The sequence below is a fragment of the Dipodomys spectabilis genome, unplaced genomic scaffold (genome assembly GCF_019054845.1).
Source record: "Dipodomys spectabilis isolate Male_0828 unplaced genomic scaffold, ASM1905484v1 ptg000436l, whole genome shotgun sequence".
NCBI lineage: Eukaryota > Metazoa > Chordata > Mammalia > Rodentia > Heteromyidae > Dipodomys > Dipodomys spectabilis.
This window is the reverse complement of record NW_024871113.1, coordinates 3,760,209-3,785,406: the sequence shown is the minus strand read 5'-3', so window position 1 is coordinate 3,785,406 and position 25,198 is coordinate 3,760,209. Positions and strand designations below refer to the sequence as shown.

The 25,198-nt window shown below is 37.8% G+C and overlaps 1 protein-coding gene across 4 annotated transcripts in view; it reads left to right on the top strand.

The window, feature by feature from the left end:
- The window catches only part of Klhl8 (kelch like family member 8), a 52,508-nt gene that overhangs the window by 7,314 nt on the left and 19,996 nt on the right, over positions 1 to 25,198 (top strand). For 3 of the 4 annotated variants that reach the window (XM_042668444.1, XM_042668445.1, XM_042668447.1), the window contains exons 2-4: positions 4,004 to 4,129; positions 11,009 to 11,360; positions 22,215 to 22,763. In XM_042668444.1, coding sequence (XP_042524378.1) covers positions 11,148 to 11,360; positions 22,215 to 22,763 — 762 coding nt within the window. In that variant the 5' untranslated portion in view covers positions 4,004 to 4,129; positions 11,009 to 11,147. The remainder of the gene's footprint in view (positions 1 to 4,003; positions 4,130 to 11,008; positions 11,361 to 22,214; positions 22,764 to 25,198) is intronic. The other variant, XM_042668446.1, reaches the window with a different exon arrangement.

The following is a 25,198-nucleotide window of genomic DNA, read 5'->3' as shown; positions in this document are numbered from 1 at the left end:
AACCTTATGCAGTTAAATTAACGTTTAAAGATGAGATAGTGTGTGTGTGTGTGTGTGTGTGTATGTGTGTGTGTATGTATGTGTGTGTGTGTGTGTGTTTTGGTCATGGGCCTGAACTCTGGGCCTGAACTCTGGGCTTGGGCGCTGACCCTCAACTCTTCAGCTCAAGGCTAGCGCTTTACCACTTGAGCCATAGTGCCACTTCCAGCTTTTTCTGTTTAAGTGGTGCTAAGGAATTGAACCAAGGGCCTCATGCATGCAAGGCAAGCACTCTACCACTGAGCCACCTTCCCTGCCCAAGATAGTGATTCTTTTCTTTTTTGCTTGTCCTGAGCCTTGAGCTCTGGGCCCTGGCTACTGGATAGGAGTTCTGGGCTTGGGTGCTGTCCCTCAACTCTTCAGCTCAAGGCTAGTGCTCTACCACTTGAACCAGAGCACCACTTTTCGTGGTTTTTTTTTTGAGTAGTTTTTGGAGATAAAAGTCTCACATGTGAGACTTTTTTGCCTAGGCTGGCTGTGAACTGTGATCCTTAGATCTTAGCCTCCTGAGTAGCTAGGATTACAGGTGTGAGCCACCAGCACTTGGCTTGAGATAGTGATTCTTGATAATTTTCAGATATTTAGTTGTAATATGACAAATGTAGTAACTGTACTCACCTTTCTAATCAACAATGAAGATTTGACCCTGTTTTTATATAAAATCAGGGAACAACAAATAATGGTATTTATTTGCCTGTTGCCCTTGGCTCACTCTGGTAGTCCTAGCTACTCAGGTGACTGAGAGCTGAGAATCACAGCTCAAAGCCAGCCCTTGCAGGAAAGTCCATGAGACTCTTATGTCCAATTAACCACGAAAAGAGCATGAAGTACAGCTATGGTTCAAGTAGTATGGTGGTAGCCTTAAGCAAAAAAGTTAAGGAATAGTGCCCAGGCTCTGAGTTCAAGCACCAGGACCTGAATGTTTATCCAACCACTCATGGCCCAGGTTAATTGTAGGCAAATGCATACATATTGTTAAAGTATAGTAAGTGTACTCCTTAGCTGGGTGTGTATCTTAGTATAGATCTTTGTATTGGTAGTGGTAGTTGTGGGGTTTGAACTGTGCCTGAGTGCTGCCCCTCAGCTCTTCAGCTCAAGGCTAGTGCTCTACAACTTGAGCCACAGTACCACTTCTGGTTTCTGGTGGTTTATTGAAGATAATAGTTTCACAGACTTCCTGCCCGGGCTGGCTTTGAACCTTGATCCTCAGCTCTCAGCCTCTTGACTAGCTAGGATTACAGGCATGAGCCACTGGCACCCAGCCAGTACATATCTTAAGAGTACATGTATATTTATTCTTGAGTATTCCCCCTTCCTTGTTTTTCCCACAAAAACAAAAAGCCCTACTACCATATCCTTCTGAAAGAGTTCATAGTCTAAAATACAAAAGAATTGGATGTATAGAGATTCACAGAAATGAAAGACCATAATGTCATTGGGAGAACTGGGGAAGGCTTCATAAAAGAAGTATTATTTAAGCTGAGTCTTGACATTCACTCACAAAGAGTGCACATTTATTTGATAAAAACTGAATAATGAAGTCTGTGCTACAGTAGAAAAAGAATGGGCTTATTCAGCTGGATTGAAACTCTAGTTCCTACCCTTTCTTGCTGTATGACCTTGGGCAAGTCAAGGATGTTCAGGCCATCTGTAATGCTATGGCTAAATGAAAGAGCATATGTAGACTTCTGGCAGAGTATACTACATAGCAGTTTAATAAGTAGTCTTTCCATCTCCTTTTCCCTTCCTCTTACTTTATGTTACAAATCAATAGAGAGGCTGGGCACTAGTATAATCCTAGTTCCCGGGGAGGCTGAAATCTGAGAATTGAGGTTTGAAACCTACCTGGGCAGACAAACCCACGAAACTCTTTATTTTCAGTTAACCACAAAAATCTAGAAGTAGAGGTGTGCACAAGTGGTAGAGTACTAATTCTGAGTGAAAAAAGCCCAGTGAGAGCTAATGACCTTAATTCAAACCCCATTACCACTTTTAGTGTTACTTCCCTCTCTTTTAGTGGTTCTGCAGTTTGAACTCTGCCTTGTACTTGCTAAGCAGGGCTCTACTTCTTGAGAGAAATTATTTTACATTCCCATAAACAGTGGGATTATTTCATACCTTTGTACATGCTTGCTCATATGTGCTTGCTTCTTTTCCTCCTTCCCTTTCATCTATCCATTGGATGTTTTGGTCTTTATTTTTCCCTCATGATTAGTCATATAGAGCGTTGTTTCCTATACTTGTTGATCATTTGCATATCATCTTTAGAGAATCATGTGACTATTACTGTTATTATGTTATTGTAGGAAATTTTACTTGGGTGGTGCTGGGGATTATACACCACTGAACAACATATCCTCTCTGTTGAAATATTCTCTAGCTAAACCTCCAGTCCTGAGTTCTAGAAATCATTTATATGTCTCAATATTAACTCATCACACATGGTTTGCAAATACTATTTTCTCCCATGTTTTCATCTGCCTTTTTGGGAGGATCAGTAGTAGAGCTTGAACTCAGGGCTTGAGCACTATCCCTGAGCTCTTTTTGTTCAAGTCTAGTGCACTCTATCACTTTGAGCCATAGTGCCATTCTGGTTTTCTGGTGGTTAATTGGACTTTCCTGCCTAGGCTTGCTTAAAATTGCTATCCTCAGATCTCAGCCTCCTGAGTAGCTAGGATTACAGGCATGAGCCACTGATATCCAGTTCATTTGCATTTTTACTTTGTTGTTTCTTTTGCTCTATTGAAGTTTGAAAGTTTGAGGTCCCAGTGTATACTTTTGCTTGAAATTTTGGTGTCATAAATAAGAAACCATTGCCAAATTCATTGTCATGAAGTTTTTTTCATGTGTGTTTTTCTCTTGGTAATGTTCTGATTTTTTTTTTTTTTTTTTGGCTTTGTGAATCAGCATCTAGCTATGGAGACCAAGTAGTCTTGAACTTCTGATCCTGCTGCCTCCACCTCTGGGGGGCTGAGATTATAGCCATGTACCACCATGCCCAGCCAATATCCAGATTTATATAGTAATTCATCACTTTATTTACCCTAAAGTCTTTGTTGTTTGATAATCACTTAAAAATTACTGTTAACATTATTTTGTCTCTTCTGTTTAGCCTTTCTTTACTTTTTTGTTACTGCAGTTAAAAGGATTCATTATTGTTGTTGGTGGTTGTGGGGCTTGAACTAAGGGACTGGGTGCTGTCCCTGAGTTCTTTTGCTCAAAGGGTAGTGTCTACTACTTTGCTCCACAGTGCCACTTCCAGTTTTTGAGTAGTTAATTGGAAATAAGAGTCTCATGAAGACTGGCTGGCTTCAAACCATGATCCTCAGATCTCAGCCTCCTTTAGTAGCTAGGATTATAGGCATGAGCCACCAACACCCAACATAAGAATTTATTTTTTCTTAAGTAGTTGGGCAGAGGTTACAATTCCATGTCAGATTATGAGGACTACAATGCTCTTGGTCCATATCACCTTCCTTCCTTTATTCTTCCTCATTTTCCCCCTCATCCCTACCCTCAAGTTGTATAGTTCATTTTTCATATAATATACATTGAATATAATGACATTTGCCCACCCTTTTTCCCTCCATTCCTGTGCTCCCCTTTATCCTCTCCCCATTGTGTTTCTACTTTCTGGTATTCATTTTGATAAATAGTATACTAGTTGTTCAGAGGAGTTACACTGTTAGATTTGTTCTTCCTCCTTTAGTCTATTTGTGTATAAATGCATTGAACCCTGAATATGCTGTCATGCCTAAATGTATTTTAGATCAAGTTTCCACGTATGAGGGAAAGCATCTGATGTCTGAGCCTGGCTTGCTTTACTTAACATGATTTGTTCTAGGTCCATCCATTTCCCTGCAAATAACAATATTATTCATTCTAATAGATGAGTAAAATTCCGTTGTATTTGTACTATACTTTCTTGGTCCACTCATCCACTGTCCCTTTTTTTTCTTTTCAGATACAGTGGCTCACACCTGTAAATCTAGCTTCTTTGGAGGCTCAGATTGGGAGGACTGCAGTATAAGGCCAACCTCGGCAAGAAGTTTATGGGATCCTAATCTCAATAGAAAAAGCTGATGTGTTGGTATGTATATTGGTATGTCTGACATACTAGCTGTGGCAAGAAGTGTAACTAAGGAGATTGTGGTACATGCTGGCTTAAGCAGAGTGGACCCTATCTCAAAAAAAAAAAAAAACACAAACAAGAAAACAAAAAACAAAACAGAGAATGTGACTTCCTGTTTACCAAGTACAAGGCTCTGCACCCAGTCTTCAGTACTACCCAGGAAAAGGTGGTGGTGAGAAGGTAATCTTGTATATAGCTTGTAGCTAAGATTTGGTGCATTTTTTTTTCCTTCCAATTTATTTTTATTTAAAAAAATTTAAGGTAATTGGGGCTGGGAAGGTGGCTCAGTGGTAGAGTGCTTGCATTGCAAGCCAGAGGCCCTGGGTTCAATTCCTCAGCACCACATAAGCAAAAAGCAAAAAGCCGGAAGTGGTGCTGTGACTCAGTGGTAGAGCACTAGCCTTGAGCTGAAGAGCTGAGGGACAATACCCAGGCCCAGAGTTCAGGCCTCACGACCGGACCCCCCCCCCAAAAAAAAAAAAAAAATTTAAGGTAATTGTAATTGCAGTAGTAAATAGTCAGTTCCCCACAGTGATAACATCTTACATAGGAAATTTATACTGGTTATTATGTCTATCTTACTCATATTTCACTTGAGTTTTTTGTTGTTTTGGTTTTTTGTGGTAGTCCTGGGGCTTGCACTCAAGTCCTCAGTGCTGTCCCTGAGCTCTTTTGCTCAGAGCCAGTGCTCTCCTATATGAGCCACAGTTTTGCTTCTAGCTTTTTGGTGGTTTATTGGAAATAAGAGTCTAACAGACTCTCCTATCTATGCTGGCTTTGAACCATGATCTTCAGATCTCAGCCTCCTCAGTAGCTAGGATTACAGGCATGAATCAGTGGCACCTAGCCCATTTTACCTAATTTTTGTTCACTTATTTGTGTACTTATGTATGATATGAAGATTTATGTGACTACTACAGTAGTGATACAGTAGCATCCCATCACAGATAATCACTTGTACTGCCCATTTATGACTACAACCACACTTCTCTTCATCCTTCGCTGATCTCAGAAAACTAGTAACCTGTTTTCCATCTCTATAAGTTTTTTTTAGCCATAGTAGATACATTTCAGGATGCTCAGTGGACACCTGAAAATTAGTTTATATCAAATTCTGTATATATTGTATATATTCTGTATATGTTGTATATTGTATAATATATATACTTACGATGGAATATAATTTAAAAATTAGACACAGTAAAAAATAATAATCATAGTATAATTATACTATTATAAAGTATGTGATCTCATCCTTTCTCACAAAATGTTATTGTACCATACTCTAATGATGATGTGAGACAATAAATGAGGTGACTGATGTAGGTATTGTGACATAGCATTAGACCACTATGTAGGGTTACCTGGAATATGAACACTGCAGTATCTCAATAGTCTAATATCCAAGACAGATACTAATAAGTGCCTAACAGATGGGTTACATCTACAGAGTAGTAAAACTGAAACAAGGGTATGATTCACAGCCTGGGTTGGATGTAGCAGGATTGCACAAAGTTTTATCATGTTACTTAGGAAGGCACAGAATTTAAACATGACTTTTTAAATTTAGGATGGCATAGAGTTTAAACATATGACTTGTTTATTTCTCAATTTTTCAACTGATATTTTTGGGCAAAGGTATATTGTGGGCAATTGAAACCATGGAAAATGGACTATGATAAGAGGATTACTTATGTGTAATCTCATGTTACAATTTTCATTTTTCAACATACTTTGAGTTCTGTTCAAATTATTAGATGTTTCATTAATTTGTTCTTTTGTTGTTATATTGCTGAATAGTATTAGTGAGTCTCTGTCTCTAATTTGGGGTGTTTATCCATTTATATTTAAATTTTTTTCACAGGTATCGGTAAACTATAGCCCAGGAACTAAATTATGCCCAACAGGTTTTTTTCATTATACATTCATAGTACAAAGGGTTTCATTGTGATAATTCCTAGATGTATACAGTGCATTTTCAACATGTTCACCTCTTCTGTTATGTTCCTCTTTTTATATATTCCGTTAACCTCCCTTTTCCCTTCTCCTTTATCCAGACAGAATTTGGTGTACTTCATTGTTCATGGTATATATGTGTGTATACACATACACATGTGCATATCTATATGTGTTCATATATATACATATATAGAGAGAAGGAACTTCTATCTTCTTCACTCACTAGTAACCTTTCTTTTACTGTTCATTCCCTTCCCCCCAAATTAGTCTCCCTTTTACACTCAGGTTATTATTAGTATCACCTTCACCATCATCATTATTTTATATCTAGACTCTCAATATTTGCAAACACATGATATTTGACCTTTTGAGTTAGCTTAATTCAGTTGACATGATGATCTTCAGTTTTATCTATTTGCTTTTTTTTTTTACATTTTTTATTATTGTATCTTTAAGTAGTTGTACAAAGAAGTTTCCATTCTACAAAACTATATGAGTATCTGACAACATTGTCACCTATTGCTCTAACCCATCCCGTCTCTCACTTTTTTTAAAAAAAAAATTGAGACTAGGTGGGCTGGGAAGGTGGCTCAGTGGTAGAGCACTTGCCTTGCATGCATGAGGTCCTGGGTTCGATTCCTCAGCACCACATAAGCAGAAGAAAAAAAAAATCCGGAAGTGGTGCTGTGCTCAAGTGGTAGACCGCTAGCCTTGAGCTGAAGAGCTGAGGGACAGCGCCCAGGCCCAGAGTTCAGGCCCACAACTGGACCCCCCCCCCCAAAAAAAAAAAATTGAGACTAGTTGATTACATAAATTTCACATATTTCACAGTATTGTGGAATAGTGATACTTAAAGTCACAAACACATTTTAACCTTCACAAGGCAAATTGTCATTATCATGGTCTATAAAGTTTGTGAATTCTATGAGCTTTGACAATACAAATTATTTCTTCCACATCAGGTGATGATTACATTTATATCCATTTGCTTTCAAATATAATTTCACTTTTCTTTATGGATGAACAATACTCCATTGTGTATATATGCACCACATATTTTTATTCATCAGTTTTGCTGGGCATCTAGGTTGATCCACAACTTCGTTATTGTGAATAGTACTGCAGTCTCCCTGTCCTGGTTTTTTTTTTTTTATTTATACTCCCTGAGATATATTCCTAAGGTCGATAAAGCATGGTGATAAGGTATGTTATTTTTAGCTATTTGATACTATATACTGATTTCTATAGTAGCACTAGTTTACATTCCTGCCAATAATGTATAAGGGTTCCTTTTTCATCTCCACATCCTTGCCAGCATTTGTTTTTGTTTGTTTTCTTAATGATGGCCATTCTGATTGGGATGAGATAGAATCCTAGTACAGATTTTTTGTTTTTGTTTTTGCATCTGTGCTGAAATTTAAACTCTCGCAAGGCTTTTTCACTCAGAGCTGCTATTCTAAACACTGAAACCACACTTCCAGTCTCTTAGTGTAGTTTTGACTTGAATTTCCTTCATGACTCAGAATGTTAAGTATTAGCCATTTGTACTGAGAAATGTCTTTAATTTGTTTACCAGTTTATTAATTGTATTCTTTTTTGTTGTTTAAATTTTTGAGTTCTTATACTTTGGATATTAATCCTTTATCTATTGCATAGCTAGAGAAGATCTTCTCCCATTCTGTAAATAGTAACTTGATTCTTGTAATCGTTTATTTTGATGTGTAGAAACTGTTTTTGTGTTTGCGCTGGTTCTAGGCTTGAACTCAGGGCCTGGGCACTAACCCATTTTTATTCCAGTTTAGTATTTTGTCATTTGAGCCACAGCTCCTTTTTTGTTGTTGTTGATTGTAGGGCTTGAACTCTGGGTCTGGGCGCTGTAATTCAACTCTTCAGCTCAAGGCGAATACTCCACAACTTGAGCCACAGCGCCACTTCTGGTTTTCTGGTGGTTTATTGGAGATACGAGTCTCGTGGACTATCCTGCCTGGACTAGCTTGGAATTTCGGTCCTTTGATCTCAGCCTCCTGAGTAGCTAGGATTACAGGTGTGAGCCACCAGCGCCTGGCCACAGCTCCTTTTCTTTTGGCTAATTTGGAAATAAAGTCTCATGGACTTTTCTGTTTGGACTGGCTTCAAAACTCAGATTTCAGCCTCCTGAGTAGCTAGGATTATAGATGTGAGCCCATGGCACCCAGCATATGTGTAAAGTTTTAAATTTGAGGCAACTCCATTTATCCATTCTTGCTGTTATATGCAGAGGTAGTCAGAAAATAGTTATCTATGCTTGTATCTTCCAAAGTTTTTCTTAAGTTTTCCTGTAGGAATTTTAAGGTTCAGGTCTTACATTGATTCTTGATCCACTTGGAGTTGATTTTTACACAGGGTAAAAGGTAAGGATCTAGTCTTAGTCTTCTATATGCAGAGAGTCTTGTTTTCTCAGCTTCATTTGTTGAAGAGGCTGTCTTTTCTCAAAAAAAAAAAAAAAATACCTTTGCCAGGTGCTGATGGCTCATGCCTGTAATCCTAGCTACTCAGGAGACTGAGATCTGAGGATCATGGTTCAAAGCCAGCTTGGACAGGAAAGTCCATGAGACTCTTTATCTCCAATAAACCACCAGAAAACCAGAAGTGGCGCAGTTCCTTTGCCTTTGGTCTTCATGTCTGTTTTTGTGCTAGAGCCACAAGAGTATCATATCATCTGCAAATGTGAGTAATAAGTATAGGGACACTAGTATCTTGTTCCTGGAAATGATTTCCAGTTTTCCCTACGATGTTGGCTATAGGTTTGTCATATGTGGCCTTTATTATATTGAGGTACATTTCCTCTGCTACTAGTTTCTTCAGAGCTTTTATCATAAAAAAAAAAAAAAAGATGCTTGGCTGGGCACTACTGGCTCAAGTTTGTAAGCTACTCAGGAGGCTAAAATCTGAGGATTGTGGTTCTAAGCCAAGCTGAGCAAGAAAGTCCATGACACGCTTATCTCCCACTTAAACAGAGAAAAAGTCAGAAGTGTCACTGTGGCTCAAAGTGATAGAGCGCTAGCCTTGAGCACAAAGAAACTTAGGGACAGCACCCAGGCCCTGAGTTCAAGCCCCAGGACTATTTTAAAAAAAAAAAGATACTGGACTTTTGTCAAAGGATTTTCCTACATCTATTAATATGATAATGTTATTTTTGTTCTTGATCCTGTTTATATGCTATATTATGCCTTTTAATTTATTACATTTGTTGAATCATCCTTGCATCCCTGATCATAGTATATGATCTTTTCAATGTGTTATCCAATTCAGTTTGCATTTATAAAATAAAAATTCTTAAATATAATTTTATGTCTGTGTTAGGTAAAGAGATTAACAATAAAGGACACAAATACAGCTGAAGTTCTGGTTATAGTATTTTTCATTTCCCCTTCAGTATTTATAATTTTTAAGATTGTGTCACATTCAAAGCTTTCCATTCATAATGCTAGTATTTGTAGTGTGGTTTATAGTTGTTGGTTTTGTTTCTGTTTGCAATATATAGTTTTATAGGTGCTTTCAAATACATTATTTCACACATTTTGTGAGGATAATTCTATGATTGGATAAGTATCCTTGTTTGTAGATAGATGAAGAAACTAGGTGTTAGTAAGTCTTCAAAAGAAGATAATACAACTTGTAAGTGATGAAATAGGCAGTTTTACTTAAAATCTTTACTTTTGTCTCCAAACTAGAATTGTAGCATGCCATATAGATAATGCAGATATTTATTAAATATGATTGATAATGAAATTATGATGATTTTACATGTAAATAATACTAAGTTCTATGTGAAAACACAAAATCAGGTCCTTGTGTTATATGCAGCAGTTCCTATACCTAGCTGTACAATATTTTTAATGCTTGAAATACTTCTGTAAGGGTTATCTTTATCTCCAAGAAGAAATACGTGAGTTTTTTTGATTTTTATTAAATGTTTTAAGATTATTATTATAATGGTGATGTACCGAGGGCATACATTTTCATAAGTCATGTAGTGAGTACATCTCTTTTTGGACAATGGCACCCCTTCCTTCCTTTGCTCTCTCACTATTTCCCTCTGTTCTGACCTACAGCATAGTGTCTAATTTCAACATAGTGTCTATTGCTGCATTTGTTCACTCTTTGTCCCTCCATTCCTGTGCCCCCCTTACCCTTCCAAAGACAGATACTTGAACAAACAAAGAAGAAAAAAACCCTCCTGTTTGCATTGGATAAGTGAGGTATAAGCTGGCCATTGTTGGCTTAGAGTTACATAGTTTGTTAAGTGGTAGAACCATAATAACTTCAGAATCTAGCATAACTCTTAATTCATTCAGAGTAACCTTTGGCTTTTCCCTTGTATCACTGAATAAAGTTCCTGAACTTCGGTTCATACTCTTGTTTTTGTTTTTGTTTATCAGTCGTTGGGTTTGAGCTCTGGGCTTGAGTCCTGAGCTCTTCAGTTCAAGGCTAGTGCTCTATCACTTAAGCCTCAGCACCACTTCAGGTTTTCTGGTGGTTTATTGGAGATAAGAGTCTCATGGACGTTCCTGCCCCGGCTGGCTTTGAACTGTGACCTCAGATCTCAGCTTCCTGAATAGTTAGGATTACAGATGTGAGCCACCAGCTCCCCGCCATACTCTGTTTTTGAAGACAGTACAGTCTGCATTTCAAAAGTTATGTGCTTTTGGATTTTTCATATTACATTTGAAAGGAATTGTTTTTATAAATAATAATGAAGTGATGTTTAGCATTAAAAATTATAAAGATTTTCCCCAAGTAATGATTGATTATGCATAAATTGTATTAGTTATAGTTACTAATGATTTTTCTCCCTTTGGGTTTGTCTTTATGTGTTTTGTTATTTTTTAATTTCAGCAAACTATACAATGGCAATTGAGGGAATTTTAAAAAATAAAGTTTAGTGGCTACATCTGCCTTCTGTCTTCGCAACTGTTTCTAAAAGAATAAATGGGATTCTTGAGGAAAGACCTATATTAAAAGAATAGTCTTGCAAATGGCTTCAGAATCTATGAATGGGAAACAATCTAGGAATCACTGCCCAAAGGGGAAAAGGCAGCAACACCAGCAAATAAAGAACAGGTCTTCAGTTAGTGATTGTGGTGGTGAAGACTCCTTTGTCTTTGAAGCAAATGAAGCTTGGAAAGATTTTCATAGTTCTCTTCTTCGATTTTATGAAAATGGAGAACTCTGTGATGTCACACTAAAGGTAAGACTGCTTTTTGGTTTACTTCAACCTCTTCAGTGTTATGAAAAATGAGGATTGCTCTTCTTGTACAAGGCATAGTTTTGGTGCTATACTTATTTTATTGTGGTCAAAATGATTTCAATATCAGTCCTCTTTTTTTTTTTTTTGTCTCGCTATATAACCCATGCTTATGATCCTCCTCTCCACAGCCTTCCAAATTCTGGGATTATAGACATGCATTACCATACCTAGTTCAGTCCTTATTTTATTGAAGAGGAATCTGTTTTTATTTTACTATAAGGGAGGATAAATGAAGAAAGACTAGCATAAATTAGTATAGTTAGTGTTGGTAATCATTCTTACAGAATTAATCTGAAACTATCCTAGATTGAAAAGAATAAATTGACATCAGATAAGTTTTTAACTTGTACATTTAAATTATCCTTTTATTTGATAAAAAAAATCAAATATTCTTGCTTGTTTTCCAGGCTGAGCAGTTTTAATGTGTCTCCATATTTTCGTAATTTATTTCTTTATGGTGCTATTATCCACTAGTGAGCTTTGAAAAATTTATATGTAGAGTACATTTAGATTGCGATGAAAAGTATTTAGAGAACTTTGTAGTCTTTAAATCTGTTTTTTAAGCAATTTTATTTTCTTATTTTTTTGTATAATATTTATTATTGTTTGGAGATTGATATGGATCCAGTGCTGCATTTTTCTCATAAGTTTTGCCACTTTAGGATTGTGTATATTCTTCATTCCACTCCTGATCACAGAAGTTCTTAGAGCTCACAATGTCATGATAATAATGAAAAGAATAATCAGAGAATCAGATCAGGGCATACTCAACAACAACAACAAAAAAAACTGAAATCAGACTTTGGATTCCAGGCTCAGAATGTACTGGAATAGAGTATTAGTTACATTATGGACAATCTTTCCGTGTTCTTTTATTTTTTTTGGGGGGGGTCCAGTCGTGGGACCTGAACTCTGGGCCTGGGTACTGTCCCTCAGCTCTTCAGCTCAAGGCTAGTGCTCTACCACTTGAGCCACAGCACCACCTCTGGCTTTTTTCTTTTTGCTTATATGGTGCTAAGGAGTCGAACCCAGGGCCTCATGCGTGCAAGGGAAGCGTTCTACCACTGAGCCACCTTACCAGCCCCCTTTCTGTGTTCTGTTTCTGTAAACTTTTAGTGTCTCAAGTATTTCTAGGTCATAATATATGGAGAAAAAAGATGTTAACTTCTTTGATCCATGTGCTATATTATGCTTAATCCCATGCCATTCTGATTTTCACCTAGTATCAAATTGAGTAACCTACACTGGCTTTGGCAAAAAGAAAAGAAATGTAAAACAAATTATTGGATCTGATAACTTATTTAGCATACCAATGATCCTGTGTAAAACATTTAAACAGTATTAATGATTTAGTAAATTTTGAAGTTAGCTTTTAGGTAATCTTATGAGCTATTGCATATAAACATTCTTAAGTGAAGAATAAGGATGTAGCCATTTTAGATGAGGTTAGAGGATGTCCATAGTTTTGAAATGTAAACTCCAAGAGAATCTGTAAGTGGAAGACTGCATATACTGTGTTTGAAATAGTGGCAGGGTCACCTAAGAATCACTGGGAATTGACCCTCATTTTTAATTCCTCCATTGCAAAATTAGAATTACAATTAGGTTTTGATGAGAAATGAGTTAATATATATAAAGTTCTACAACAGTGGTTGGTATATATTAAATAATAATATTGACTATCATTATTGTATATACTATTAATTATTCAAAGAATACCAGGTACTTCTGTTGTGGTATAGTCTATGCCTATTCATTAGAAAGGATTAAAGTATAATAATTCAGCCATCTATTATTTTTAATTTAAATTTTTAATTTAAATTTAAAGGTGATGTACAGAAGGGTTATAGTTACATAAGTAAGATAATGAGTACATATCTTTAGAACAGTCTTATCCCCTCCCTCATTTTCTCATACTTCCCCACCCCAAGCCCACCTTCCCCCCTAGTTGTAAAGTTCATTTCCAACATAGTGTCTACTTAGTATCACTGTTGAATTGGTTCACCCTTTGTTCCACCATTTCTGTGATTCTCCTCCCCAGATCAGATGAACTTACATACAAGACAAAGAATATATAAATCAAAGTGACAACAGGGAATAAACCAAAGGAAAGAAAGAAAAAGAAATGACTAAACAGTGCAATTAAAAAAACCCTCTTGTTTTCATTTCTTGGAGTTCATTTCAATAAACATCAGTTTGTGTGGTCATAGGCATATAGCCCTAGAGCCATTGTGATCCCCTCTTTTGTTCTCACTGTGCTGTGCTTAGAGTGCTGTTTAATTAGACATGTCCAAGTATAATTATTTGTCTTTTACTATCAATTGGATTAACTTGTAGATTTATAGACATATTCTAGTTATTACAAATGAGGGGAACCACCCAGCCTATATTTCTTTGGGTCTGGCTCACTTTACTTAATATAATTTTTTTTACAAGTCTTTCCATTTCTTTACAAATGAGGCAATGTCATTCTTTCTAATGGAAGCATTTAATTCCATTGTGTACCTATACCACATTTTCTTGAAAATAATTTGTTTTGGGTTTTTTGTTTACTATTATTATTATTACTATTATTTTACTGGTCCTGGGGCTTGAACTCTGGGCCTGGGTGACGTCCCTGAGCTTCTTTTGCTCAAGGCTAGCATTCTACCACTTGAGCCACAGTGCTATTTCCCAGACATCTATTATTGAATTTGTTTCTTAATTCAAAGTTAACATTTCTTCTACTTTCAGAATTTAGTCATCACAGCATAGCTAATATAGTGGTTTACTTAAGCACTTTCTAGATTCATACTATATTGAAGATTATTTCTGTTTATATAAATTCATTTTTAGCATAATTCCTTTGATTATAATTGTGTTTCATACAAATAGTCTAGAAAGTTATCTCAAGTCATTGTAAATATACAAAGTAAAAATAAATTCACTTAAATATTCACTAAAGTTTTACCTAGTAAGTGGAGAGGATGAATAAGTGTAGGTACTGTACTGTATTTGCCGTTGAGGGATTTTTGAAGTTTAGCCAGAATTAGGCTCATTAACACTGTATAGTGGTTTGTCATTTTTGTAGTACTTTTATGTAAACATAAGAGAGGGTTCATTAATTGTGTCAGAAGATGTTGGAAAGAGTATGTGGGCTGGGAAGGTGGCTCAGTGGTAGAGCTCTTGCTTTGCATGCCGGAGGTCCTGGGTTTGATTCCTCAGCACCACATAAGCAAAAAGAAAAAAGCTGGAAGTGGCGCTGTGGCTCAAGTGGTAGAGTGCTAGCCTTGAACTGAAGAGCTGAGGGACAGCACCCAGGCCCAGAGTTCAGGCCCACGACCGGACTCCCCCTCCCCCCCCAAAAAAAAAGAGTATGTTACCTTCAGGTCATTCTGTGGAGAAGAGAACTTGTTTATATATTATGTTTATTAGTGAAAATAATTTATCTAATGGCAGTTGTGAAACTATATACAGCAAAGCTTTTTAAAATTTCATGTTTGGGTCTTAGAAATTGGATTGTGGATGTCATACATGCTAAGCACAAATTCTACAACTTCTATCCCCAAAAGTAGCTGCTGCTGGTTGTTTCTTGGGAGGGACATGAGGAGTGGTACTAGGTTTGAACTTTGCATTTAATAGGCAAAGTTCTACCACTGAGCCACATCCTAACTCCTTCCTATACCAGCTCTTGAGGTTATCACTGGATATATCTCATTTATATTATTTAGCTTCTCTTTGGAGAATATTTCTATGATTTTTTAAAGCAGATATTTGTAGGACCTAGTACTGTTTCTGAGGTTTAATAGTATGATTACTTGTCAAGACTTCCAACTGACCAGGTAAGAATAAGTGTTCTGAAAAGTTGAGGGAAACAATTGGTAAACTGCTTTATAATATACTTCCTAAGAAGTAGAAATTCCGACTTTATTACCTTGTAACAGTGAGCTCCTGACCTAAAAGTAGGCTGTCTTAGGTCTTAGTCCATTTGTGCTGCTGTTATTTTTTTTTTTTTTAATTTTATTTTATTTTATTTGAGAACATACTGTACAGAGGGGTTACAATTACATGGGCAGGATAATGCATACATTTCTTACCAAGCATTGCAGCCTCCTCCTTTGTTTACCCTTCACCTCCCTTCCCAGCCTCCCCCCTCCCTCCCAACCAATCATACCCCCCCCCCACCGACATTGTAAAGCTGGTTTCTTCCTTTCTTTCTCTTTCTTTCTCTCTCTCTCTTTCTTTCTTTCTATCTCTATCTATCTATCTATCTTGTACTGATACAAGGGCTTGAAGTCAGGGCTTGTGTTCTTGCTCAGCTTTTTTTTTTTTCCAGAGAGAAAGAGATCTACTTTTTCATCTGTACCTCCAGTCTGGCATTTTCCTGGTTATTTGGTGATGGGATCTTGTGGATGTTTCTACCCTGGCTGGCATTGGACCTTGATCCTCCTATCTCACCCTCCTAAGTAGTTAGAATTACAGCCCTGAGTGCTGGGAAGGTAGCTTAGTAGTAGAGTGCTTGCCTTGCATGCATGAGGCCCTGGGTTTGATTCCTCAGCACCACTTAAGCTTATAAAAAGCCAGAAGTGGTGCTGTGGCTCAAGTGGTAGAGTGCAGACCTTGAGCTGAAGAGCTCAGGAATAGCACCCAGGCCCAGAATGCAGGCCCCACCACTGCCAAAAAAAAAAAAAGGAATTACAGGCCTGAGCCATTGGTACCCGGTTCTATTTCTCACTGTTTTGAAGGCAGGAAGATCGAGGTACCAGTAGTGATATGTAGTGGGGGCTGATCTCTTTCTCTGCTTATAGGGTGGCAACTGCATCATCCAGAGAGGTGAACAAGGATGATCTGTGTCTCACATAGAAAGCAAAGGGTAAAAAGCTCTAAATTACTTCCTAGAGTATGTGGCACCCGACCTAGCTCCCAATAATCTTATATACCAAAGAGGAAAAGTATAGAAATACCAAACTTTAAAAAATAAAGAATAAGCTATTTGGCTGGGAAGGTGGCTCAGTGGTAGAGTGCTTGCCTTGCGTGCATGAGGCCCTGGGTTCAATTCCTCAGCACCACATAAGCAAAAAGAAAAAAGCCGGAAGTGGCACTGTGGCTCAAGTGGTAGAGTGCTAGCCTTGAGCTGAAGAGCCGAGGGACAGCGCCCAGGCCCAGAGTTCAGGCCCCACGACTGGACCCCCAAAAAAAAAAAAAAAAAGAATAAGCTAGATGTCAGTGAATCCTAGCTGTTCAGAAGACTGAGATCTGAGGATTGCATTTTAAAACCAGAAATTTTGTCTTTTGAATATACAAATTTTTAATAAAAAAAATTGTATTTACTTAGAATCATTCAGAATGTCAACAAAACAACTGCAACTTTTTTTTTTCAACTACAGAGTGGTATTCAGTTAACAGAACAATTATTTCGTGTAAGTTATGTCAGACAACTGAAGATGAAAAAAAACTACTGTTCTCATATATAACTTAATTTGTGCTGTGCACCAATAAGAACTTACTTTAAATTTCCATGCCAATTTACAACCCCCATACTGTACCAGGCAAGGTTAGTGGCTATTGAAAATACCACCAGAACAGGGCTATCTAAAGACACATTCAATAGTGTGTTAACTATACAAAAAAAGACACTGTACAATTTAAACACAAATCTTACACAGCCTTACATTTCTATTTATATATGTATATATATATATATATATATATATTTACATTACATTTTTTATTGTGTCTGAGAGAGAAAGAGAAATAGCCTCATTTAGCCAGGTGCTGTGGCTCACACCTGCAATCCTCGCTACTCAGGAAGCTGAGATCTAAGGTTCGTTGTTCAAAGACATCCTGGGAGAGTCTTCACTCCCATTAACTACCCCCAAAAAGCCAGAAGTGGGGCTATGGCTCAAGTGGTAGAAGGCTAGTCTTGAACAAAAGAGCTCAGGCCCTGAGTTCAAGCCCAGCACCAGTACCAAAAAAAAACCCCACATTTTAGTTTACTTGAATCAAGAGATTAGAGTTTTAGAGGGGCAATGTCTTTTTTTTTTTTTTTGGTAGGTCATGGGGCTTGGACTCTGGGCTGGGTGCTGTCCCTCATCTCTTTAGTTCAAGGCTACTTGAGCCAAAGCACTACTACTCATTTTCTGGTTATTTATTGGGGATAAGAGTCTCATGCATGGACTTTCCTGCCAGGCTGGCTTTGAACTGCGATCTTTGGATCTCAGCCTCCTGGTAGCTAGGATTACAGGTGTGAGCCACCAGCACCCAGCTAGGGGCAATATCTTTTTAAAATCAATATGCAAATAACGTTCTGGCCATTAATGTATACAGTTACAGTGGGGAAATGAGTAAATAATGGTTTACTGGAAATTGAATTATATGGTGTTATTATGTCATAGACAGTTGGAAATATATTTAATAGAGTACCTTTATGTCTTAGATTTACAAAGAATTTGCCTAGAAACAATCCCAATAACATTTTCAGATATTTTTTTTTAAAGTATTTTCAGAGTCAGGCATTGGTGGCTTATGTCTATAATCTTAACTACTCAGGAAGCTGAGATCTGAGGGTTGCAGTTAGAAGCCAGCCCAAATAGGAAAGTTTATGAAACCCTTATTTCTAACTAACTAGCAAAAAAAAGGAAAAAGAAAACAAAAGCCAGAAATGGAGCTGTAGCTCAAGTGGCAGAATGCTAGCTTTGAGTAAAAAAGCTCAAGAACAGCACCCAGGACCTGAGTTCAAGCCCTAGGCCTGGCATGTATGTGTGTGAATATGCATGTGTGCACACACACACACACACAGACACACACGCAAACACAAGGATATTTTCAGGATCTTTAAACATGAAAAAATGTTTAATCATAGCTGACACTGATGGCTCATGCCTGTAATCCTAGTTACTCAGGAGGCTTAGATCTGAGGATTGCAGTTCAAAGCCAACCTGGGCAGGACCATCTGTGAGACTCTTATCTCCAGTTAACCACCAGAAAACTGGGGGTGGTGCTCAAGTGATAGAGCACTCACCTTGAGCTCAGGGACAGCACTCAGGCTCAGAGTTAAAGTCCCACAACTGACAAAAAGAGAGACAAGAGAAAGAAAAGTTTAATTTTAGAGGCTGGGATTGTGGCTTAGTGATAGAATGCTTGTCTAGCAAGCAGGGAAGCCCTGGGTTTGATTCCTCAGTACTCTATAAACAGAAGAAGCTGAAAGTAGCACTGTGGCTCAAGTAGAGTACTAGCCTTGAGCAAAAGAAGCTTAGGGACAGTGCCTAGGCCCTGAATTCAAGCCACAGGTCTGGCAAAAAAGCAAAAACGAATGTTTGATCTCAGATTTGAGATCCCATTTTAGGGCTGAAGTAAATTTGAAAATATGCTAGGCGGGGCTGGGAAGGTAGCTCAGTGGTAGAGCGCTTGCCTTGCATGCATGAGGCCCTGGGTTCGATTCCTCAGCACCACATAAGCAAAAAGAAAAAAGCTGGAAGTGGTGCTGTGGCTCAAGTGGTAGAGCGCTAGCCTTGAGCTGAAGAGCTGAGGGACAGTGCCCAGGCCCAGATTCAGGCCCCACGACCTGACCCCCCCCCCAAAAAAAAAGAAAGAAAGTATTCCAGGTTTTATGTGTGTATATGTTTTAGCTTTAGTCTTAATAGAATCTAAATCCTACCTGATCACTTCTAATTAAACAAGCCAGGAGCCAGTGGCTGATGCTTATAATCCTAACTTAGTAGGCTGACATCTGAGGATCCTCTATAGGTGTGGAGCCTTTTATTATGGTAGAGATTATTATTGATAGTATCACTCAAACACCATACAGAATTATCAGTGCAGATTGCCTCAAGTAGCTGATGAGAAGCATATGTGTCTCCCCATCATATACCAAATGATTTCTTAGGCCTTATATCACCTCTGGGCTGGATATCCCCCACTGCTGAGATCTCTTTTAAACATCATTTGTCAAATAATGGAACACACTATAAATTTATTTTGTAATTAAAATTATACAAAAACAGGAAAAGGTTGTTTTTTTTTTTTGTGAATTTCAAAGCATTGTACCAGAGGGTTGAATTTAGTGTGTTCATCTCAGTGTTCAGTGCTTCCTGTTCAGTCTATCCTGTCATTCCTTCCCATTCCATCTATTCTCTTCCTCTAGACTCACAGGAAAAAAATTTAAAGTACTACTATCATTATTATTTTTCATACGTTATTGATTATATTGTGCCTGGAAAATTGGATTACTATTATGTTAAGAAGAAACTGAGCCAAATAGTTCATGTAATCTTAGCTACTCAGGAGGCTGAGATCTGAGGATCCATGGTTCAAAGCCAGCCTGGGGAAAAGTCTGTGAGACTTTTTTTTTTCTTGCTGGTTTTGAGGCTTGACATCTGGGTCTAGGTACTATCCTTGAGTTCCTTTTGCTCAAGGCTAGTACTCTACCACTTGAGCCACAGCACTACTTCTGGCTTTTTCTGTGACTTAAATTGGAGATAAATATCTCACAGACTTTGCTGCTCAGGCTGTCTTTGAACTATGAGTCTCAGATTTCAACTTCCTGAATAGCTAGTATTACAGGTGTGAGCCACTGGTGTCCAGCAAGAACTATGCTTTTTTTTTTCTTCCGGTCATGCATGGAGCTTCAACTTGGATCCTAGGTGCTAGCTGTCCCTGCGTATTTTTGCTCAAGGATAATGCTGTACCACTTTGAGCTGGGCTGGCTTTGCACTGTGATCTTCACATCTCAGCCTTCTAAGTAGCGGGATTACAGGCTTGAACCACTAGAGCCTGGTCATGGGACTCTTATCTCTAGTTAAGTACCAGAAAACTAGAAGTGATGCTGTGGCTCAAAATGGTAGAGCACTATCCTTGAGCAAAAGATAGTGCCCAGGCCCTGAGTTCAAGCCCCACACCTGACAAAAGAAGAAGAAGAAGAAACTGGTTGTGGAGCTCAAAGGTAGAATATTTTTCTAGCATGTTGGAAGCCCTGAGTTTAATCCTTAGCACATTAAAAAAAAGTAGGAAGAGAAGAAACCCTACACTCATTACCAACAACTTTCAGATATAAAGTTTTAAATGTAAAATGTTAAACCATAAAGGTAGTAGAAAAAGACTTGAGGTAAATATTTAGGTAGAATGATTCCCCATTCCAATATGTACCTTAGAAAGAGATCAGAAAGGAAAGGGTTGTTTTGGATTGTGTGTGTGTGTGTGTGTGTGTGTGTGTATAAAACTATAGGTGGAATAAAACTAGTGAACTATAAGAAAAGAAAGCAAACTATAAAGGATTTAAGTTTTGTATATGCATACTAGAATTTACATTGATATATTCTTAGTTCTCTAGGTAAGAATTACTGATGAGTACACATATTTACATTGGAGTATAAGGTGTGAACCAGTCATTTCTGGCCATTTTTTTTCTTCCAGTGATTAAGATGGATTAGGGTTAATTAGTTTTCTAAAGAAGTTAGAGAAAACGTTTTGTTAAGTGGTTATGGGTATGTGCTAGGTTGCATCTCTAGTGTATATGTCACTGATAAATTGTAAGGACAAGCACAAAGAAATGAATAAAGTCAACTTGCAATATATATGACAGTTGTCTAATACCAAAATGTATGTGTTGTCACAATAAAGAAAATTCTGTAGTTTTAGGAGAAACAAAAGAACGGAATTAATTATTTAATGTTTATAAAAGAAAAAAAAAACATGTCTTAGTAAGCAAACACCCAAACTTTAACACGAATACTGTAAGTACATCTCAGATGGTTTCTTATCCCCTTCTTCTCCCTCCCCTCTTCTCCCCCTCTCCCTGTCTTCCTCCATCTCCCTCTCTCCTCCCTCTCTCTTCTCTCCTCCCTCTCTCTTCTACTCTCCCCCTCTTTGCCATCCCTCCCCTTCCTTTTCTCCCCTCCCTCTGCACCTCTCCTTTCCCCTCCCCTTCCTCTCCCTTTCTTTTCCTCCCTAAATTAGAGTTTCTGGATCGGGCTGCTCTCAATCTCGGAAGTCCTCCTGCCTCAGCTTCCCAGATTCTGGGATTATGGGTATTTGCTATACACCTGGCTGTACCTATCCTTTATAGCATTGTTTCTATTTATAGTTTATGTAGGAAATAATGGGAATAAAGATCCAGTAATAACGAAGTATATATAATGGCACACTATTGGAAGCAGTCTTAATTTTTCAAGTTGACAAGAATTCAGTGTTCATTTTTAATGCTTTTATATGAAATGTTATCTCAAGGTAAACAAAATGAAAAAATTTTATCACGTTCATAATAAATATTAAATATTGAAATGTTTGCTCTTTGCTTTAGTTTCTGATTGATAAATGGTAGATAATAACAGTACTTGTTGCTGGGAATTGGTGGCTGAAGCCTATAATCTCACCTCAAGGTTGAGATTTAGGAATAAAGGTTCAGAATCAGCCACGACAGACAAATTCACAAAAACCTAGAGGTGAAGGTGGGGTTCAAGTGGTAGACAATCAGCTATGAGGGAAAGAGCTGAGTCAGAGCATGAGGCCTTGAGTTCTAAGTCCCCAGTATTAGCACCAAAAAAAAGTACCTGTTCATAGGGTGTTTAGACAAAAGTGAATTGTTGAGTAGTTGTACAAAAAGCATAAATAGTTCTTGGCATATGATCAGTGCCAAATGATGTTTGCTGTTTTCTTTTTTGTTTTACATTAATTCACAAATGTTTCTTAGAGGAGATAATGTGAAAACTAACAGCAATACTATAAATTGTCTGGAGTTTTTGTCCTTGCTGCAAAACATGCTCTGTGCTGATCCAAGACTAGTTTTGATACTAAACTGTTTTGATTTCTTTTCAACAGGTTGGCTCAAAGCTAATCTCTTGTCACAAACTGGTATTGGCTTGTGTTGTTCCCTACTTCAGAGCCATGTTTCTCTCTGAAATGGCTGAAGCCAAACAAACACTGATTGAGATTAGAGATTTTGATGGTGATGCAATAGAAGACTTAGTGAAGTTTGTCTATTCTTCACGGCTTACTTTGACTGTTGACAACGTACAGCCTCTTTTGTATGCAGCATGTATTCTGCAGGTTGAACTGGTGGCTAAAGCCTGTTGTGAATACATGAAGTTACATTTTCATCCCTCCAATTGCTTGGCAGTAAGAGCCTTTGCAGAAAGTCACAATCGAATAGACCTAATGGACATGGCAGATCAGTATGCCTGTGAACATTTCACTGAAGTAGTGGAGTGCGAAGACTTTGTAAGTGTGTCACCACAACACCTCCATAAGCTTTTGTCCTCGAGTGATTTAAATATTGAGAATGAAAAGCAGGTCTATAGTGCTGCTATCAAGTGGCTTCTTGCCAATCCCCAGCATCATTCTAAATGGTTGGATGAAACACTTGCACAGGTAGGGCTGAAATAAGATTGTATATGGAAAGGAAAGATGATAAATGTTTTACTGATTATATAAAGTTGTTCATTTGAGGGAGTATACAAGCCATTAACATAGGTATAATGATGAAAATAACTTTATACCTTTCCTGTTCACTTCCTATACTGTTTTAGAGAAATCTGAATTTGATATGTCTTTTTGTTGTTGTTGTTGTTTGTTTTGGATTTTGGATTTTTTTTGCCAGTCCTGGGGCTTGGCCTGGGCACTGTCTCTGAGCTTCTTTTTCCTTAAGGCTTCTCTACCACTTGAGCCATAGCACCATTTCTGGCTATTTTGTTTATGTGGTACTGAGGAATTGAACCCAGGGCTTCATGCATGCTAGGCAAGCACTCTATCACTAAGCCACATTCCCAGCCCTGTTTGACTTTTTTTTTAAACTTGTGTGTGCCAGTTTGGGGGACTTACTGGGCCTGGGTGCTATCCCTGAGCTTTTTTGCTCAAAGCTGGTGCTTTACCTCTTGAGCCACTGTTCCACTTCCAGATTCTTTGGTGGTTAATGGAAGATAAGGGTTTCATGGGCTTTCCTGCCTGGGCTGGCTTCAAACCACACTACTTAGAACTCAACCTTCTGAGCAGCTAGGTACAGGAGTGAGCCACTGGCTCCCAGCTACATCTGAATGATTTAAATGAATATACTACTAGAAATGGTTCTAAGGAATTGGCTTCACAGTAATATTTTAATATTTTAATGTATTATTTGGTAATATGAGTGCTTATTCCTAATGCATATAGATTTATTTTGGACTCATTAAACATCACTTTTCCATTTTCTACCCTCATCGTTTGACTTTTTCAACCTCAAAAATGTGTTTTTTAATTACTATTACAAAATTTTCAAGTGGGGGAGACTTGGATGAGGAAGTAATAAATATTTCTTTTAGTGTCTGTCTTGTTTTTTCTTTGTTTTCTCTCCCTCCCTTTTCCTTCCCTCTTCCTATTCTCTGCTTCTTCTGTTTTCCCTCGAAAGTTTTCTCCTTTCATTTATTCAGAAGTACAATGGTGGTATCTACAAGAGGAATGTTATTACTCAGTTTTTACAAGTTAAATGCTTTGTGAAAGCCTTGTACTTGATAATATCAATTTTAATAAAAAATTTCTTAATAGTGTTATCAACTTTTACAGATAGCAAGTACAAGATTGCTTATAGTTACCATTGTTACCATTTTAGATGTTTATGGGTAGAGAATTTAAATATATTCAAAGTATGATTATAATTACAATGAATTTTTTAGTACTAAATTGAACCCAGGACTTCAAACATACTTGTCAAGTGCTTATTAGCACTGAGCCACATTGCCGTTTTGTTTCATAGATTTTTTTTATTTTTTTAAATTTTTTTATTCTTTTGTTTATTGGCACTGAGGAATTATACCCAGGGCCTCATATATGCTAGGTAAATACTCTGCCACTAAGCCACATTCCCAGCCCTGTTTCAAAGAATTTTTTTTTTTTTTTTTTTGCCATCCCTGGGGCTTGAACTCAGGGCCTGGGCACCATCTCTGAGCTTTTTTTGTGCTCAAGACTTAACACTATCACTTCTGGCTTTTTGGTAGTTAATTGGAGATGAGTTCCACAGACTCTTCTGCCTGAGCTGGATTTACTTCTGAGTAGCTAGAATTGCTGGCTGGTCTTGAACTCAGAATCCTTCTGTCCCTGCCTCCTAAGAAGCTGGGATTACCTATGTCTGCCATCATGCTGGGATTGTTTTTATTTTTGTAGTATTGGGGATTAAATTCAGGGCCTTACACATGATGGACAAATACTCTTCCATTGAGCTATATCCCCTAGCCCTAGAGAAGTTTAAAACAGGCCAGGGCCTAGTAGCTCAAGCTTATAATCATAGTTATTTAGGAGGCTGAGATCTGAGGATGGAAGTTCAAGGTTAGCCTAGGCAGACAAATCAGATAAAAAGACTAATCTCCAATTAGTCTCCAAAATGCCAGAAGTAGAAGTATGGCTCAAGTGGTAGAGCCTTGAGAAAAAGCTAAGCCAGTGTCAGGCCCTGAGTTGAAGACCTACTAGCAGCACACGTGTGTGTGCGCGCGCACGCGGGCACATACACACACACAGAAACTTAAAGGAAAAAAAAAAAAAGCTGGGTGCCGGTGGGTCACGCCTATAATCCTAGCTACTCAGGAGGCTGAGATCTGAGGATCTTGATTTGAAGCCAGCCCAGGCAGAAAAGACCCCATAAGATTTTTATTCCAGTTAACCACTCAAAACCTGGAGTGGTGCTGTGGCTCAAGTGATAGAGCCCTAGCCTTGAGCACAAAGAGGTTCAGGGACAGCACCTAGGCCCTGAGTTCAAGCCCCATGTCTGACCAAAAACAAAAAGAAAAGATAGTAAATATGGAGAATAAGCAATTGCTATTTAAATTAACAGTTATTCA